This window comes from Olea europaea, chromosome 19 (assembly GCF_002742605.1).
Source record: "Olea europaea var. sylvestris chromosome 19, O_europaea_v1, whole genome shotgun sequence".
In the NCBI taxonomy this organism is placed as follows: Eukaryota; Viridiplantae; Streptophyta; class Magnoliopsida; order Lamiales; family Oleaceae; genus Olea; species Olea europaea.
Window position 1 is genome coordinate 5,299,460 of NC_036255.1, and position 16,324 is coordinate 5,315,783.

Consider the following 16,324-nt stretch of genomic DNA (forward strand, 5'->3'; position numbering starts at 1 on the left):
TATTTTTCCCCCCCCCCCCCCCGAAGTCGATTTTTATTCTTTCAAATCCTTTCTCTTGCATTTTCAACCCTTTGACTTTTAATTGCATCCAATTGAACCCGCAACATCTTTTATCTTCATTTTGTGATCCGAATCAACTATTTAAATGTTGCAACTTAGTCCTCATACTTCGGATTTTCTTCTTTTTTGGTTCTTTTTCATTTCTTTTCTCTTAAATTCCACCACATTCATCAATATAGTTCTACAAAACATAATTATATAGAATTAAGCCATAATTCAAACTATTTGATCATAATTAAGTTATGTTTGTGAACTAAATAAGTGTATAAAAACACACTTATCAGGTGTTAATCTAGTTGTGGGTTTCGTAGTGTTCATTTCTACGTAGGTTCACATCATATTATATATCAACTAGTTTCGTTTGCACGAACTAATTGAGAAAAGCATGCATGTTGGAGGGCACATGAATTGGACGAGAAGCAAGCTGTTCTTCACATTTCAGGTGAAAAGCTCCATGAATGCAACAAACGGAGCATGGGAAGGGCAAGGAACTCTCAAATTCAGAGTCCCCTTGTTCAACTCTCTCTCTTTGCATGGCTTTAAATCCAGAATTCAGAGCCTATTTTTTCTTCTTCACCATCCTCGAATTCTTGACTGACTGCTCGTTTCTCATCACCATCAGAGTTAGTCAATCGAAAGCCAGCTTCAAACCCAGAATCCAACTTAATACTTAATGATCTTTCACGTCAAACAAATACTTCTGTGACCATTCTTTCAATAGCCACCAAATTTCCCCTATCAATAAAATTTCCCACCATATCATACATAGTTCACACCTCTGTGACTTGAAAATTAAAAACAGAATAAGATTCAAAATTTTCCTTGAAATATAGACGTCAAAATCACTTCAGTCCCCTGACTCTTGAAAAATTAAATAAGCACATTCTTTTTAAATTTTACGCGAATAAGAATGTTAATCACTATAAATGAAATTTGAACGTTAATTTCAAGTTCAATGTTGAAAAGAATAAGCACCCAAATTATACTTTTTATGCACCTCCAAACTCAGCCAATTTCTTTCACAAATTCAAAAGGAAGTGTTGCCGCAACTCAAACGTAGAGAAATAACAAATACAAAAAGAAAACTAGGCAGCATTGAAAACAGAAAAATATAAATGAAGAAGTGAATGTATCATAATTGATTGCCCATAGAAGTATTGATGCACAGAAGTTGCACGCAATATGAACTATTATTAGCCTAAAGCACCTGTCCCCTCAAAGATGTTCAATCTATTTAAATTTATCTATCCATTTCAAATTACAGGGACTATTTGAAGCAAATATCTTCAAATAAATGAAAGATACCCTTTGAAGAATGAAAGTTATGGGGATTTTGCAATAAAAAAGGAACAGTGTCATACTTCAAATTTGTGGAGATGAACCTCCAATTTGAGCAGTTGGAACACTGAATGGAAAACTGCTATCGAATCCCAAACGCTTTTAAATTAATTTGTAGGGATGGGACAAGGGAAAAGTACGGTTCTTGTAGCAATATTGGATATTTCTGGCATCATATCCATAGTTAGCGCAAAACTTTCTTCCGTTTCTCTCAAGAATGGACACAAAAATTACTGGCATGCATGTCTATATTTGATTGTTTTATGATTTGAAATCAATTGAATTGAACTGGATTTTGATTTGCTGATCCATACAACACATTCAATTAAAGAAGTTTAGAATACTGGATTGACAAGAATCTTAGCATAAATCTAACTTTTTCTTCTCGCAAAAATAAAATTTCTTTTTCCTATGGAAATCTTTATTTTCAGCGTCTGCAAGCCTCATCACAGTACTCTTCATCACAGGATATCCGCAAATCTTGTTATTAGTTATTTGTTGGGTCTTCGCAACTACCCTTTTTGCTAGCACTTTAGTCTTGGCTTGCTTCCAGTCTTTGTTTAATTCACTTAGTCAATGGTTAGTAATTGTGGACTTGCATCTCTTGTACTTGGTTTTATTTCTTTTAATAAGATGGTGAGATAGGCAAATGATGAAGTGCTATGCAGGTGCCAACATAGTTGGAATGTCATGCGTTTAGTAATTCTTATCATCAACTACTTTATAACCTTGTTTGATAGAAATTATAATCTTGATTTTTATTAAAGTCAAAGTCAATAATGAATTTTCACCACATATTTCATAGAATCCATAACTTTTCAATCCCACATTTCATTAACTTTTATCAAATTCTGCTAGAAATCTGATTTTAATATCTACCAAAGAAGGGCTATGTAAAAAAGAGAGAATTGCAATTGGGGTCCCCAAGCCTTTTAAATTATTGTTGACTATGCTTGCCTTTCATTTTTGTACCTACAATCCCAAATCTTTTATCTCGATTGCAGCTGGAGGACATATGAAAAGAATCCGTCCATTGGACAATTAGTCAATCGAAAAAAAAAATCAATTTGATTGCATTTTGATTCATTTTAAAAGGGCGAAATTGTAATTTTATATTTTCCCAATAAAACAGATAGAAAATTAAAAGAAATAAGTAGAAAAGGAAAAACAAAAACAAAAAGCAAACCCACCCACCCCAACAATCAACCAAACTAAAATCCATGCCACCGCACCAGCACTTGCGCCATCATCCCCACCGCCGCCAATTGCTCCCTCCACCAAGAAAGGGAAACAATGGAAGATGAAAACTAGTTCTTTCATCCCTTTTTAAATGGTACAGCTCAATACACACAAAAACTCACATGTAATTATTGGAACAAAGATTCAATTAATTTTGAATCCGAGCTGCTCAACTTAAATATTAAAAAAATAAATAAAATACTCAATAAGTTCTTCAAATTTATAAAAATTGGCTGTTCTCAATCTTTTTTTTTTCTTTTATTTATTTTTTATTGTTTTATTGGGAAAACATTAAATTACAATTTTTTTATTTAAAATTAATCAAAATGTGGTCAAATTTATTTTTTTGGGGTTGACTAACAGTCAAATGGAGAGATTCCGTCCATATCCTTTGGCGGCAAGCTTGCAATCAAGATGAAAGGGGAATTAGCATTTTCCCCTTAGATATAAAAGAGATTATTATTTGGAATTCCTACCCATAAGAACCTCAATTTCATTGACTCTAATGCTTAATTTAGAATAGTTTGAATTGGGGTTTTTTTGAAATTTTTTGAAGTTTTCGAGGGACAAATTTCCATGATTGAGATCTAAGAGCTTTTATCGTTACACTGACTGCATCATTCGTCTACTTTGCAGATGATACGATGATCCACTTGTTTCGTTAACTCTATCCACTTAGGAACGATGGGTGGTTAAACCTTATTGCATAATATATCAATTATTCTAATTTCTGCTATTTACATTGCTTTGTAGTAGCTGTATAGCCAGTGACAAGTGGCTTACGAAAGAAATATGCGATATAATTGATCATTATCTTATCATCTTATCAATTTTCATCTAATTCAATGTAAAAAGAGGATATATGTTTGAATTTAAGATTATAATATTCAAATTAAAAGGCAGTGCCCCTACTTCCATGCAGTGCGTGGAGCTACATGGTATCATGTGGTCCATTGAACCCAAGGAAATTTAGAATTTTTTTTTTTTTTTACTTTTATCCAAAATTTAAGGGCATGTTTGGTTTGTGTTTTAATTTTAAGTTTTGAGTTTTTAATTCATTTTCAAATTTTTGTTTCAAGGGCGTGTTTTAAGATTGCTAAAAACGTGTTTGGTTTGTCATTTTAAAACATTATTTTTCAAAACAGAAAATTGAAAAACACATTTTGTTTAAATTGTTAAATTATTTTTAAAACAATTTATTTAATAAAAAAATTTGTGATATTCAATAAAAAAAATATATTAATATTTTTTATTTATCAAGTAATATTTATTTCAAAGTTGGTGAATCATATATTTTTCTTCCTATAAAATTAAAATAAAATAAATAAATAATTTAGTTCAAAATATAAAAAATAAAAATTAATGACATGGACTTATCTGTGCTCATTTAATTTATTTTTCTAAATAATCATTAAGAATTTGAACTATTTTTATTTTTATAGAAACTTTTATAATTTTATTTTTCAAAATTTTATTATTTTAGAAATTTATATTTATATTTTTATAATTTATAAAATTTTATTTAAATAAAATTTTATATAAACGTTGTTTTCCATATTTTGAATGTTCTCAGAATTTACTGAAAACAGTCAAAACGTCAAAATGTATTTTAAGTTTTGTGTTATAAATTTTACCTTGTTTTTGAAATTGCATTTTCAGAAATATTTTTAGTGATTTACAAAATTGAAAACTGAAAACAATTTGAAAACAGCAAACCAATTGCAGCCTAAAAATTTATATCTCCTCTCTTTTAAGTATTGTGCACATCTTTTTCTTGAAGGCCCAAATTAGAAATCACTAGTTAATTTCACATTTCTGCCTAATATTTAAGATTTGTCCATTTTATCAAATTTTAACATATATCATAGCTTGACAGTTGACCACAAATATTTAACAACCAGATCACCTCTCTTCTAATCTATCAAGTTTCAACTCACGTATCATGTTGTTTAAAAGTTATAACCTACCCTAATACAAATTAGTGGCGGCCCTAACTATAGGTGGAGTAGGCGATCGCCTAAGGCCACACTTTGGCGAGAGCCCAAATTATATAAGATTAATTGGTTGGTTGAAGAAAAACGAAAATTATATTTATGAAAAAAAAATTATCATATGCAAACACAAGAAAAATTAATAAAAATTGAAAATACAAAAATCTTTTTGAAAAACATGTAAATGACATAAAACTTGTAATGCTATAGATGACACATTTAATTTCACCAATAATTTAATGTCACATTAGTGTCATCTCTCAAACTTAATACTTACATTTATTTCTCACAAAAATATATCACAAACATCACACACACTCTCTAATTAGTTTGACCATTTATCTTCTAAACATTCGTTTTTTTTTTTTCAACCAAACAAAATGTCTCTTTTATCTTTTCAAATTTTCATATTCAATAGTCACCCACCAAAAGTTTTTTCAACCCAACAAGAAATGTATTATCTCCCTTTGAATTAAAATTTTGAAAATTCAATTTAGCTTATTGATCTGGTTTCACTATCATTGTTACAGTCTTACAAATTTCTTTATTTCTTCTTTATCTTCAAAACATATACCATAGAGTACATAGACTGTGATTATTATTGTTTTGCTTTAATCTCATGATAATAGGTTTTTAAATATTTGTTGAAGGTACTTTGGATTTAATAATTCCTTGTCCGTGTTCATACTTTTTATGTGTAAGTTAATTTCTTATGTATTAATATAAAATTAGAAAATATTTGTATTTGATCGTCATTTTCATTATTTTGTTACACTATCTATCGAGGTCAGTGTTCTCCAATTTTGTACTAAATCACTCAAATGCATATTCAATTTTGTTTGAAATAGTTGCTAGGAGAAAATGATCAAAGAGCGAACAAACCCCCTTGCCACTGCATTTTAATTCTGTTAGCCAAACTTCACTTATAATTTGTATTACATGTTGAAATTGTTGAAATTTTGCTGAAAATCTTGTATTATTTGGTGAATGGCGTAGAATATTATGGAATATTCTAGAAATTATTTGGCTAAAAATGTGTCTTTCTATATGAAAGATTATGATTTTTGGCAATATCATTTTTCAAAAGATGTGTCTCTTTAAATATAGAGACAAATTTCAATAGTTGTGTCTGTTGCATAGGTTGTGTCTTTTGAGACAAACATTTTCAACATTTATATATTGACCCCATATGTTTGGATTTAATTACTCAGAAATTTCAATTCATTCCATAATTTCATATTATTCATTTCATGTCAAGTTACTTAAAACACGTTGTAGAACTGATTATATCTTGCATCAAAGTCATGTTTATAATAGAGAGGGAATTCCGTTCGAGTTCGCTGGTCAAAGTCATTTGGAGTGCTCCTATGGCTTGACGTGGTCGTTGAATCTTGGGAGATGACTGTTGAAAAATGCGAGGCAAATTCATCTTAAGAACCAAGTATCAAACACCTGCCTCGACAAAAAATTAATCACTTGCATCTTTCTTCCTTCATTTTCTGATTGCTCTTAATTATGGTTTGATTTCAGAAACTGATTAGCATTATTTACATGTTTGTTCTACGAGATTTGATTCAAAGAATAACTTGCTTTCATTCAAGAATCGAAAGAGATGAATCCATATTCATGCATTTGGGGTTCGGTAACTATTATTATTTTGCTTCTCAAATTCTATTTCGGTAAGTCGAAATTACATTTCAATTTCATTCAAATAAACGGTATGCTTTTGTGAATATAATATGTATATAATCGGTGTATTCCCCAACAATCTTAAGATGGATTTTGTGTTCGTTGTGCATTGTATATTCTATTTCGAATTTGCCAATCATACTACTCACTTAAGGGAACAAATTAGGTTCTATTCAAAAATTGTAATTTGAAATTATGCTATATTTGTATTATAAAACGGAAATAAAATTCGAACCGGTGCATGCATGGGAACCCAATATTATGTGAAAATATGAATGGAGACGTTTGAAGATAACTGTAATTATAGAGTTTCCTTCATCTTTGCATATGCATTTTTCTTTTAAGTATGTGCAGATTTCTGCATGCATCTAGTAATATATTTCATGAAAATATTTGAAAAGACGGGTGGCATGTGTGACTATAATTAAATGCATATGTTGCTATAATTTGAACCGATGGATATACGCTTGACATTCTGCCATACTTTGAACATTAGAGTTTGTGAAGTTTTTCTGCTAGCCTCGAAAAATATGATGTTTCTGTACGATGTCCTTGTGAATGACCAATTTCTTCTATGTGAGATTGCAATATTTCTTATGATATTGAAGTGAGCATTCCTATAAATGGAATAAATTTATACAATGGATGTATAAATATTTGAAATATAAGTTGTTATTCCTTCACATTGGTCATGATGAATTGGATATTGTTAAAACCAACTCGAGTCCAATAATGAATGAATGGAAATAAGGAAATTATTCCTAATCATTGGACATATAAGGATGTCAATTATTTGATGAAAGTATATGAACTTTCATGATAATTCCTTTAATTGGAATATAATAATGGCATGGTAAATTTGTTGGTTAAAATTTCATATTTTATTGAAATTATACTAACTTTGACTATGATGATAGCTTCAATTAATTTGATAAAATTAAGTGAGATGATTTAAGTGGATATCATTATTTAGTAATGAGAATTAAACCACTTAATTATTTGAATTTGTAGAAAACTGTGTAGAATAGTATGAAATATTCTATGATCAATTTAAATGAAAAGGTACATCCTTTCATATGAAAAATCATGACTTTTGATATTATTATTTTTCAATAGGTGTGTCTCTTCATAGAGAGTAATCCAAGAGATGTGTCCTTTTATATGATTGTGTCTTTTGAGAACACAATTTTTCAACCGATGGTTGAAATGAAACTATCATATGAAATGTCACAAATGTGATAAGTTGCATATGTTTGAAGAAGTTGCAATGTTTAGCCCTCTTTATTGTTGAATTTGACTTAAATTATGAAACCAATTAAGTTGGTATATATTTTGAAAGCATTGTTGGTTCATGTGATGACCTTGATTTAATTTGGATGATCAAAATTAATTAGATTAAAGTACGTTATATGCAAGTTGACGACCACTACTTTGAAAGTACATAGACTTCCACAAAGCACTCGATACGGATATTATGAATTGAACTATGAAAGAGTTGATGAACTCTAAGTTCAAATATAACCCAAAAATGTGGGGGGTTAAACTTAATGCTTGTGAATTTGAAATGGAAAATTCAAAACTTGTGGATGTAACATTACTAGATTGCATATGTATTCCTAATTGAGGAATTGTGGGGGAAACTGAGTTTAACAGTTACCTATGCTTCTATCTTATAATCACGGAATGATATCTATAAAGGTGGAAAGATAGAAAACCCTTATACTAATTATAAGGATTATATATACTAAGTTTAAAGTAGATGAAATGAGTTGTAAAGCCGATTATGGCGTTTGTTTAGACGTGCAAGAACAATTGGAATATTTTAAGAATATTCATAAAGTTCAAATGTATGGTAATGTTTCAATAATGATATTGAATACCCATGATTCTGAAATCCACTAGTAAAAGTGATTGACTAGTGCAGTGTTTGATAGAATCCTCCAACCGTGTTTGGAAATTGAAAAAGCTTTAAATAAAACTAATGAGGCCTATAGTTTCATGAGAGGATTTCTTGGTGGCGACAATTTGTATCTATCAAATGAATCGATCATTGACTAGCAATATTTGATAAGATATTAAGTCACATGTAATGATAGGTCTAAACGTATAAGTCATAGACATAATACCAATAAGAAGATGATCTCAGTAGTGTAAACTCGTGGTACCTGTAAGAGATTTACCAAGAGATTAAGTATGCTGCATATCGAAAGGAATGAGATTGAAGCCTACTACGTTAGAATTCTTGTAATGGTAACCCTACCTTGTTGATAGGAGATCCCAAAATTTTGGTTCAAATGGACAACTAAGTTATGAGGATTCCATGAAGTACTAAGGAAAATAATTTCCTAACTCATTCCTAGGATATTAAAGTGTTTTCTGCAGAGTTGCAGGAGGTTAAGATAATCTTTTAATGATTCATATATCTTAATAAGTCAAGTGGAGTTGGGCAGAATACTCTTAATAGGAGGTCACCTATGTGAGTGTGAAGTGGGGATGCTTCAATGAGAATTATTCAAGGCTTAAATTCTCTAAACACTCGCAGAACCAAGAAGGGTTCAGGGCCAAAATGAACCAAGTCATGAGAACCATGAACGGTTTAGGAAAGACATTGTGTGAGTATCATTGTCTTGGCTTACACTAAATGCTGAATGGTTCAAGACATCACGTTCACCAATTAGTCGAGTAAATCCGATGATATTTCACTAAGGGAGGTTCAAGGCTAGTAACTACCATCCCTAATGCAAAGTATTTTCACTCTCTCTACTAATGTCTGCATAGATATTTACATTAATTTTCATTCATGTGGAAAATTATTAGAATTTTGTTGAAAAATTTGTATTATTTGGTGAATGGAAAATTAAGCCAAATTTAAATCACTTAAATACGTGAATTATTGGAAAAGTGAGTAGAATATTAAGAAATATTCTAAAAATTATTTGGCTAAAAATGTGTCTTTTATATGAAAGATTATGACTTTTGGTATTATCATTTTTCAAGAGGACGTGTCTCTTTAAATATAGAGACTAATTTCAATAGTTGTGTCTCTTCCATAGGTTGTCTTTTGAGACAAACATTTTTAACATCTATGTATTGATCCGATATATTTGGATTTAATCATTCAGGAATTTCAGTTCATTCCATAATTTCATATTATTCATTTCATGTCAAGTTACTTCAAATACTTTGTAGAAATGATTATGTCTTGCATCAAAATCATGTTTATGGTAGTAAGGGAATTTCGTTTGAATTTGCTGGTCAAAGTCATTAGATGTGCTCCTATGACTCGACATGGTCGTTGTATCTTAGAAGATGATTGCTGAAAAATCGTTAGCACCTATGCGGGGCAAATTTATCTTAAGGACCAAGTTGTCAAATACCTGCCTCGACCAAAAATTCATCACTTGTATCTTTCTTCCTTCATTTTCTAATTTCTCTTAATCATGGTTTGATTCAAGAAACTGATTAACATTATTTACATGTTAGTTCTGCGAGGTTTGATTCAAATAATAACTTGCTTTCGTTCAAGAATCGAAAGAGATGAATCCATATTCATGTATTCGAATTCGGTAACTATTGTTGTTTTGTTTCTCAAATTCTATTTCAGTAAGTCGAAATTATGTTTCGATTTCACGCAAATAAACGATATGCTTTTGTGAATATAATATGCACATAATCGGTGTATTCCCCCAACAGAAATATGGCATTTTTGTTATTTTCATCTTCAAATTTGGGGGCTTTGTTGCATGTATTAGAATTTTTTTCATAATTATATTAAAAATCAGTGTAAGAATATTCAAAATATAAAGACTCCATATTTGAAGTTGGCACAAGGCCCCCAAAGTAGCAAGGCTAGCCTTGATAAAAATGTTTAGTTTTGTCACTCAATGATCTCATGAATTTCCTTTCCTCTTTAGATAATGCAATATTTTCGGAATGTTTTTCTCAATCAAAAGCAGAAAATAGAAGAGAAACTAAAGCGATAATATATTGGATAAATAAATAGTCAAAAAGAGATGGAAAAATAAAATTTGTTAGATGCGCCTGGTTGAGAGGAATGTTATAGTGGTGCTCCACGATCAAGAGGGTGGCCGGGTGTGGAAGTAATTGGGAAAAAGCCTTGACTATGCTCACAGTATTGGATGGGAATTGATGTTATTTTCGACAGTCTGTTGGGCAAGCGATGGTCGGAGGTTGTAGAGGGGGGTGCAGATGGTGTGTGGGTTCGGCAACTTAGGTGGCGGGTGGTTGTTGTTATTGATGGAAGGAGGCCGTCTCAAGAAAGAGGAAGAATTTTGGGGGAAATGGAACCATTTTCCGTGTTTTCATAATTTGCGTGTTTTGGCTTGAACATGCTCAAAATGTCATTTTTTATGTTTTGAGTTTTCAATAAAATTTTATTTTATTTTTTCGAAAATGGGAAAGAGAATGCATTTTCACTATTTTGAAAAATCGAAAACAAAAAACGGATTGAAAACAGTAAAGAGAATAGCCCCTAAGAAATAATTTATTGGATAAATAAATAGTCAAAAAGAGATGGAAAAATAAAAATAAAAAAATAAAATTTGTTGCTGCCCAGGATCGAACCGGAGACTTTCAGCGTGCAAAACTAACGCGACAACCACAGCACCATAGCAATGTACATTAGATGACTTTCACTAATATATAATAATTGTATTTCTTTAATTATTTGATTCTCAAAATTTCAACTCTGGCGGCTTTTACAAGCGTAACCCTAACTGGGATTCCCTGGGATTAAGGTAATACATTAAAGGCAATTGTTCCAAGAATTTTGGTAATTAATTAGTTGTTTTGGGTGTAATCAGAAGAAAGTCATTAAAATGGCTCGAATTGCACGGAACTGCATACAATCAATGCTGAAGGTGGTGAATTCCGGAATAGGGATGGTCGGCATTGCCATGATTATATACTCTCTCTGGATGCTTAGGGTTTGGAATCGACACTTAGAATCCGATTCATCCGCCCCTTGGTATGTATGAGTGGGTTTTGTAATTAACTTAAGATTCACGTGATAGTAAGTTTGTTTATTTACTATGGGAATCGGGAAAATCGTAAAAGGAAAAGCATTTACTGTTATTTTGTTTGCTTATTCTGGTCAACTATTTGAAATTGGAATTCAGGTTCATTTACACAATACTTGGAATCGGGGTCATTTTGTGTTTGATTACGTGTTCGGGTCATATTGCCGCAGAGACTACTAATGGCTGCTGCTTGTGGATTGTATCCTCTCTTGATTAATCGATGTCCTGTTGCTGATCGATATCCCCATACATAAGATTTGTAAAGTAAATTGTTAAGATGAGGAAACATATGGTGTTCTGTTGTCAATGGTTCACAGTATTGGAATGTTTTCGTGGTAGTTCTATATGTTCAATATGCATGAGTAAGAAATCTATGAAGTGCAAAATTGACTAATGAAATTTGGCAGATCCTAAGCTCAACTCCATGTCCTTTTTGTTTCAAGAAATTAATAGATATGTCAAACACAAACTCCATGCTCTATTAATGATATATTTAGTGCTGTGAGTTGTTTGTATTGGTAGATGCCTGGATGACCAAACTTTTATTTACAAGACTGCTGCTGATGCTATTAATTTCTAATGTAGTATTAAGTATGTTTGAGAATTGAGAAGGATGTGTTCTAATAGAATATGTTTACAGATGTTTGTGCCTTGCCTTGATAATTTGTTGAATTTATAACCATCATAGTTTGAAATAAGGGATCATTTCGAACGTGCTTGACGAATTCTCAATCATCAGAGGATCTGGATTGGAGGTATTTTTGAACATAATTAGCCACTCTTTTATGTAATGTGAATAAGATTACTCATCCAGAATGTATATTGTTTGAGGCTCAGCCTATTAGTATTTAATGCAACAGAATGCTCTTTTTCATGCTTGAAACAGATATTTAGTATTCCCTCACACACCTCGGGGTGCGATAGTATTTGATGTTTTTTCTTGATTGAAATAGTTTGATTCAATATATATCACTGTAATATTCTGTCTTTTGGTTCGGAACTTGATCTTTTAAACTTTTTGGGAATCATAATTAGTTTATCTCAATAAATTTAGTTTTCTGAGATTTACTAGATATAAGGATATTGTCTTTTACATAGAAAGACTAAAGTTGTTGATTTTTGTCTATCTTTTATCTTCATTTTCATCTGCTAGTAGCCCAACTTCATCTAGAATACTTTGTACTATTGCAGGGTTTCTTGTAGTTTTGATGTTTCCATCTTATATAAAGTAAATCTTCTCCATTTCTTTTCAAAGTTGAGTTTAACCATTTCACAAGTAATCGAACTGTATGTAATGTCATTTTAGCGTTCATGTTAGAGATGTAGCCTTGTAACCTATTATTGCATTAGGCTCTTCACAGTCTTTTCTGCTTGGATGCGAACTGTTTACAAGATGTTCTGCAGATTCCAGGACATAAAATGTTAGGATAAACTATTTTTCCCTGTTGAATTGACTGTCAAATTTAGCTCTTTTCTGAAGCCTTTTAAGAAGACCTTCTTCTAGTTCTATGCAAATAAATACTAATGTGTAGTGATAGATAATCAGCACTATTGACTAGGACAGTCTTTGATTCTACAGTGAAAATATATATCCAAATGAGGATTTGAATTTTCAGATATTTATCATAAGTTATTCGCTGAAGAATTTTGTCTTCCCAACTATTAGTTTAATAAGAGTGCCATCTGAGTCTATATCAACAGTTACTTTTTTCTGTTCAAATTGTTTTGCCATTTTTAAAGTGGTACATTCCGTAGTCCAATTTGTCTACTTTTTCATATTGGTGTGATGAGAGAGCATTGATGTTTATCTCAGAATACAATGTCATTGAAATGATGTATGGATCACTTCTCGGTTTGACCTTAACTAGAGCAGTATATGGTTTTTATCTTTCTGCTTCTTGTGTTGGAAGCTGCAGTGACTGCAGATGTAATTCTTAACCACGACTGGGAGGAGGTGGGTCATGGGAGTGAATGCATCTTTCACATAATACCCTGTGGATATTTTAAATTTTAGGCATTGATTGTATTCTAATTTAACTGGATATCAGGACTTCCCAGATGATCAAACTGGGAATTTTGATCAGTTAAAGGATTTCATCAGACAGAACTTTGACACAATCAAATGGATTGGGATCACAGTGGTTGCATTGGAGGTTCCTCTCTTTCTCTTTCCCACACCAGTACATGAACTCATATAGACGTGTACATTTGCACTACGACTACATTCTCTAATTTTTTATCGCAATATTAGTTTGAAGAACAGTCTGACTGTGTCTCTCACTACTAACTAACTACCACTGTCATCAATCTAGTTATTTAATCGTGTCTGTGTTACATATGACATATGATGACTGAGGTAAGAGGAATACTGAGTTACTCAAGAATCAAGATCGTACACTGATATGTGTGGACCATAGCCAGTTAGGCATTTCCATAATCTGCAGTATACATTGTCCACCGTCATTTTTTATATTTGAGTATTCCTTTTGCTCTCAATTATCTCACATCAATCCATTTATTTTAAAATCTGGATAGTTGAGATTCTGATTCCAATGTGGATCGGTTGGTTGTATTTATGATCAACGGAAGATCCTATTTGTAATGAGCACAATTACTAGCTTGTAATTTCATTTAAATGAAAAATTCTGGAAGAAGGTTTGGAAACTGGTAGAGATATAAGATTGTGGTTCAGCATTGAATCCTTTACCTGAACTGACACTAGTTTACAAGGTCCTATTAGAAAATCAAGATTTGAGGCTTCCCAAATTCAGATTTCAGTTTGCACGATGCATTGAGAAAATTAATGTTTTGCAGTATCAGAATTAATGGATGAATGTGTTTATTTCAAGATTTAAATTTGGATCATGTCCTTGAATATCTTTTATTGTTGCTACATCCTCTGATAGAATTACATAACTGAATATACCTATATATATGAAAATCATCTTCAAGTTCTGTGTTACAAGTTGTATCAAGAATCGATACAGTGTATTAAGAATCTTAACCATATGATTGAGCTATCTGAATCATGATATTGCCAAGACTACCTCCTTACAGATGATGAAAAATGAAGAAATTGGTAACAAGAGAGTTTTTCTTTTATAAATACTTTGTACTAAGAATCTTAGCCATATGATTGAGCTATCCAAATCATGATATTACCAAGACTACCTCCTTAAAAAGGGGCCTCACATCTCACAAATAAATAGATAAGGTAAAAAAACAAAGATGAAAAATGAAGAAGTCGGTAACACGAGAGTTTTCTTGGGTTAAATTGAAGTCTTATGAAAGAAAAATTGTCTTGTTGATCTGAGTTCATAAAGATTTCATTACTGAAAAGAAGAGTTGGTTTTTTTCCAAAAAATTACACAAATACTAGTCCAACTTTGTCAAGATCCCTTCTGAGAATCTAGACAAGTTGGCTAGAAAACAAAAAATGACTCTTGGTTTCCAAATTTAAATTATCCACACCTTGGAAAGGCATTCGATTGCTTTCACGCTGTAGTACCTGCAATTTCAAAGTTACTCTTCGTTCTTGTCTTTTTAAGTTTGTTAATTACAACATTTTGTCTTACATCACTGTTCTTGGTACTTACCCTATTCTCCATATGCAGGCATTAAGTATGTTAATGGCCATAATTCTTAAAGCTTTGGGACCTCATCCTGCGAGATATTATGAAAGTGATGATGATGACCCCCCCGAAAGAGTGCCCCTATTGAGGAATTATGCCCCTCCTCCTCCTCATGTTGCTGGTGATCAGCTCTATGGGACCAAGAATGATTCTTCAATTACAAGGATTAACATTAAGGTAAGTATGCATTTAAGCGCATTATATCTTCTATACAGAGAAGAACGGACATCCTAAGGGCATTTGGCACATTATATGTTGCTTTGATAATATACTGGTCATGGTATACTTTCCAAAGTCCTGACAATTGTTTCCTATCTTCTTTATCAGGCACTTGTACTCTAGCAACATCATTTTACATGGATTTACTGAAGCTAATAAACCCTTAAATCAAAATGTTGTTGAGAAAATTTCCTCAGTACGGCGAACATGCCAATAGTCATGATCTCTTGGTTTGGATATTCATTATCTTTGCATTTGGTATTGTCTTACTTTGGATTAGGCACAGTAGACAGAATAGTTTCGTCCTTTTCACATCACTTGTCCAACTCGTAGTCCATCTATCGCACATCTTCAATCTTGGCCTTTTTTGAACATTTTAAAATTTTAGAACTTCTCACACGGTAGTATATTGTTTATTTTCCAGTATTGATTGATTGGGAAATGAGAAAAAATGCATACAATATTCTGAATATTGTATACAGAAGTCTGTTTGACTTTGGAAGATCATTTCTAAGTTGCAAACGATAATCTTTTCAAATGGAATGACTAATTCTTAATGCAACTGAAGAGCACTAATGCGCATTGCCATCTTTGGGAGTTCTACTCATTTGATGTTTCCTTCGTTAGTCAGGAGAAAATACTAAAGCTACACTTTTTTTTTCCTTTTGGATTTTTAGGCTAGCAGATGATTTAAATTTCCGACCTGACAACGAAGTGCACATGATGAATATCGGGAAGAGGTTGTCAGATCTCAAGTAGCAGTCTAAACAATTTTTCTATTGTTGTTTGTATTAGTGATACTTCTTGTAGTTGACAGAGTTTTTGTAGTTTAACATGTATATATGCTTTACATTCTTGATGAAATATAAACTTGTGTAACAATAAATGACCACACTATTACAAAAGTATAAATTTGTTCGAACTTTTTGATTACCTTTAAATAGCAAAGTTTAAATCTTAGGATGTTTGATTGCAGTCATGAAATTTGCTTGGAAAGAAAATAAGTTCTTAGGCAATTTGCATGAAATGTGTTTGATTTGTTTAATTTTTAACATAAAAAATGTTATACTTGACCATATTTTACTGGTGGATGGGTGAGAGAGAGAGTGAGAGAGAG

General features: G+C 31.7%; 1 protein-coding gene across 1 annotated transcript; it reads left to right on the plus strand.

The window, feature by feature from the left end:
* The first annotated feature begins 11,018 nt into the window (after positions 1 to 11,018).
* Positions 11,019 to 16,140, plus strand: LOC111368596 (tetraspanin-19-like). The gene is made up of 6 exons (XM_022989937.1): positions 11,019 to 11,304; positions 11,456 to 11,555; positions 13,230 to 13,310; positions 13,405 to 13,509; positions 14,971 to 15,165; positions 15,885 to 16,140. The coding sequence occupies exons 1-6, from the start codon at positions 11,156 to 11,158 to the stop codon at positions 15,894 to 15,896; spliced, it is 642 nt and encodes a 213-aa protein (XP_022845705.1). The 5' UTR covers positions 11,019 to 11,155; the 3' UTR covers positions 15,897 to 16,140.
* Positions 16,141 to 16,324: the final 184 nt, after the last annotated feature.